This window comes from Bison bison, unplaced genomic scaffold, assembly GCF_000754665.1.
Source record: "Bison bison bison isolate TAMUID 2011002044 unplaced genomic scaffold, Bison_UMD1.0 scf7180017854556, whole genome shotgun sequence".
NCBI lineage: Eukaryota > Metazoa > Chordata > Mammalia > Artiodactyla > Bovidae > Bison > Bison bison.
The window spans coordinates 3979-7540 of NW_011485129.1; the positions used below are offsets into that span (position 1 = coordinate 3979).

Below are 3562 nucleotides of genomic sequence, written 5' to 3' on the forward strand. Positions count from 1 at the left end.
GGAAGGACTGATATTAAAATTATTTCTGGATTACAAACACAGCTTTTCCCCTGACTAAGGATAGAATACAGATAGTATATGTGCTGAGATGACCTGGACAAAATAAAAACTAAGATACTTTGAGTTATAAGGAAATATATGTATCCAAGATAAGCTAGAGGCACACCTGAGAAGGTCACAAAGATGTTGGTAGATCGTGTGTTAGACATCATTATCTAAAAATCAGAACTCAGCAATGGAGCTTATTTTGCCATGGGATAGAGGCTGAAATGATTTAGTCTTGGACATGAAGAATGTAAACTGTCTGTGGAAATTTAAGATAGAAATATCTAGTATGCATTTAGAAGGGATACTCATGAATTGTGACATAGATTGCTTATACATTACTTGTCTGAAAATTATCTTTATGTTGGTTACACCTGAGGTTATGAATCTAGTTTTGCTTGATATTCAACATTATTCTGGAGAAGGCAATTGCAACACATTCCAGTACTCTTGCCTGGACAATCCCAGGAATGGAGGAGCCTGGTAGGCTGCAGTCCATGGAGTCTGTGAGAGTCGGATGCGACTGAGCTTCACTTTCACTTTTCACTTTCATGCATTGGAGAAGGAAATAACAACCCACTCCAGGGTTCTTGCCTGGAGAATCCCACAGACAGGGGAGCCTGGTGGGCTGCTGTCTATGGGGTTGCACAGAGCTGGACGCTACTGAAGCGACTGAGCAGCAGCATCAGCAGCAACATTATTCAATCTTTCTCTACCTCAGTATCTTCTTTTATTTGCTGACAAAACAAAAACTACAATTTTGCAATTGTGGCTCTAAAATTACATTTATATTGTTTACAAAACTTTAAAAATATTCTTTAATATTTATTTATTCAATAAACTGTGCATTTTCATAATCATTATTATTCAAAGTTGTTGGTACTGTTATAAATGTAATTTTATGCCAAACTGAAGTCTACGTTCTCAAGGATGATCTAAATTTCTTTTTTTTTTATTTCTTCTCCTAGGGTACAAACTTATGGGTGGAAAAAATAGAGTCTCTTTATTGAATCAGTTATGCTGGTTTCCAACAATTCATATGTGCCCCCAAAATATTTTATTCTTAATGGAATTCCTGGTCTGGAAAGAGTACATGTGTGGATCTCCCTCCCATTCTGCACAATGTATATCATCTCCCTTCTGGGAAACCTTGGCCTTGTGTATCTCATTCATCATGAGGAGTCCTTACACCATCCAATGTATTTTTTTCTGGCAATGCTCTCCCTTGTTGATCTCTTTACCTGTACCACTACCCTACCCAATGCACTCTGCATCTTCTGGTTCAATCTCAAGGAAATTAACTTCAATGCTTGTTTGGTCCAGATGTTCTTTGTCCATGGGTTCACAGGTGTGGAGTCTGGGGTGCTCATGCTCATGGCTCTGGACCGCTATGTGGCCATTTGCTACCCACTGCGCTATGCTACCATACTCACTAACCCTATCATTGCCAAAGCTGGACTTGTCACCTTCCTGAGGGGTGCATTGCTGATGATTCCTTTTCCATTCTTGGTTAAGCATTTGCCCTTCTGCCAAAGCAATATTATCTCCCATACATATTGTGACCACATGTCAGTGGTGAAATTATCCTGCACCAATATCAAGGTCAATGTCATCTATGGTCTGGTGGTTGCCCTCCTGATTGGAGTGTTTGATATCTGCTGCATATCTGTATCGTACACTATGATCCTTCGGGCGGTGGTCAGTCTCTCCTCAGCAGACGCTCGGCAGAAAGCCTTCAGCACCTGCACTGCCCATATATCTGCCATTATTGTCACTTATGTTCCAGCATTCTTCACTTTCTTTACCCACCGTTTTGGAGGACACGCTATTCCCTCTTCTCTTCACATCATTGTGGCTAATCTTTATCTTCTTCTTCCTCCAGCTCTCAACCCCATTGTTTATGGGGTAAAGACAAAACAGATTCGAGACAATGTCATAAAGCTCTTGCAGGGTGAGAAAGGTGCAAGTACTCAGGACAAGTGAAATGAGATAGAATAAAGATGAATGAAAAACAACAAAGGAGAAATTTATGTGTGATATTGTGTCTTTTCTATGAACTGTTTTATGCAACTACAGTGGGAAAAGTTACAGATAATTCTGGATTTATATTCCATTGACTCCCCATATTTTTTTCCTCTATCACTAGTTTGAACCAAGTCATTGATATTGGTTCATTACAACTTTCCTCTTAATGTATTCATGTAGGATATTTTCTTAACCTTTTGAGAGTTAACTGTCTTATCTGTGATTATAATCTTCCTTTGTTGTTCAATTGTTAAGTCATGTCCAACTGTCTTGCAACCGCATGGACTGTAGCCTGCCAGACTCTTCTGTCCATGGGATTTCCCAGGCAAGCATACTGGAGTGGGTTGCCATTTCCTTCTCTATGTAATCGTCCTTATGGATAAGAAATTAAATGGCTTTTCAGGACATTTTCCAGGCTAGGCAGTCATTGAAGTTAAAATTCAGTTTATGAATTACACTGATAATATACAGGCAAAATGTCAGTCACTGCTTTTTTTAAAAATGGCACTTAGTAAACATCATATTGTACAAAGCAAGCAGACCAATTTACTGAAGAAATAAATATGCAATCTATAGCTTAGCTTTAAAAAATAATACATGCAATATACATCTCAAAACAGCTATGTTGTTTCAGAATATGGATTTATTTTTCCTTTATTGATATTGAGGCTTTTTCTGTATTAAATAAATGACATCTATAATGCCAATGGAAACTACATAAGTAATTCTCACAACTACCAATTTTATAAAAACATCTTGGATATAACCTCTCCACTGTAATTCCCAATTAAAAATTTATTTTTCTTTGTTCACTGATAATCAATAATCTACCTTACTTCTCCCCTTCTACCTCAGGAGTTTCTAATGCAACATGCATTAAGGTGTTGTCCATGGAGCCCTAAGAACCTCAAGACCATTTGAGAAAAGATGTGTGAAGTGACAATAATTTTCATAGAAATATTAAGGCATTTTTGGCCTTTTTTCAGTTTCATTCTCTTACTAATGTACAAAGGGATTTTCTAGAGTCCATATGATGTGAGATTATCGCTGTAAAAATTAAGTATGTCGACATTTGGGAGATCTGCATAGCACAGTGAGCCAATATTTCCAAATGACAAATTTTGATCCCAACCAGGGAATTGAATCCACATCTTCTGCATTGGTAGACACATTCTTTACTGCTGAGCAATCAGGGAAGCCCTATCTCTTAATTTATTTGTGCTCTATTCATAAGAATTCAGCTCTCAAATATGAGATAAAAATCCTATTTATGTCCTTCATCTTTTCTTCTCATAGTTCTAGTGCTTATTATTAAAACTGGTTTTATTGTTACATAAGAACAACTTTATGCTCCAATTGCAATTCATTTGCAGAATTCTCAATGATCCAAGCTTATACCAAATATTTTAGTATTGACCATAATTACATTCGACTTTTTCCAAAGTGAATTTTAAATGATTTCAATACACTAGAGTTTAAATTTTGTGGAAAC

At 37.0% G+C, this 3562-nt stretch overlaps 1 protein-coding gene across 1 annotated transcript; it reads left to right on the plus strand.

Moving 5' to 3' along the window:
- The first annotated feature begins 1062 nt into the window (after nucleotides 1–1062).
- Nucleotides 1063–2028, plus strand: LOC105000944 (olfactory receptor 52N5-like). The gene has a single exon (XM_010857058.1). The coding sequence runs from the start codon at nucleotides 1063–1065 to the stop codon at nucleotides 2026–2028; it is 966 nt and encodes a 321-aa protein (XP_010855360.1).
- The last annotated feature ends 1534 nt before the right edge of the window (nucleotides 2029–3562 follow it).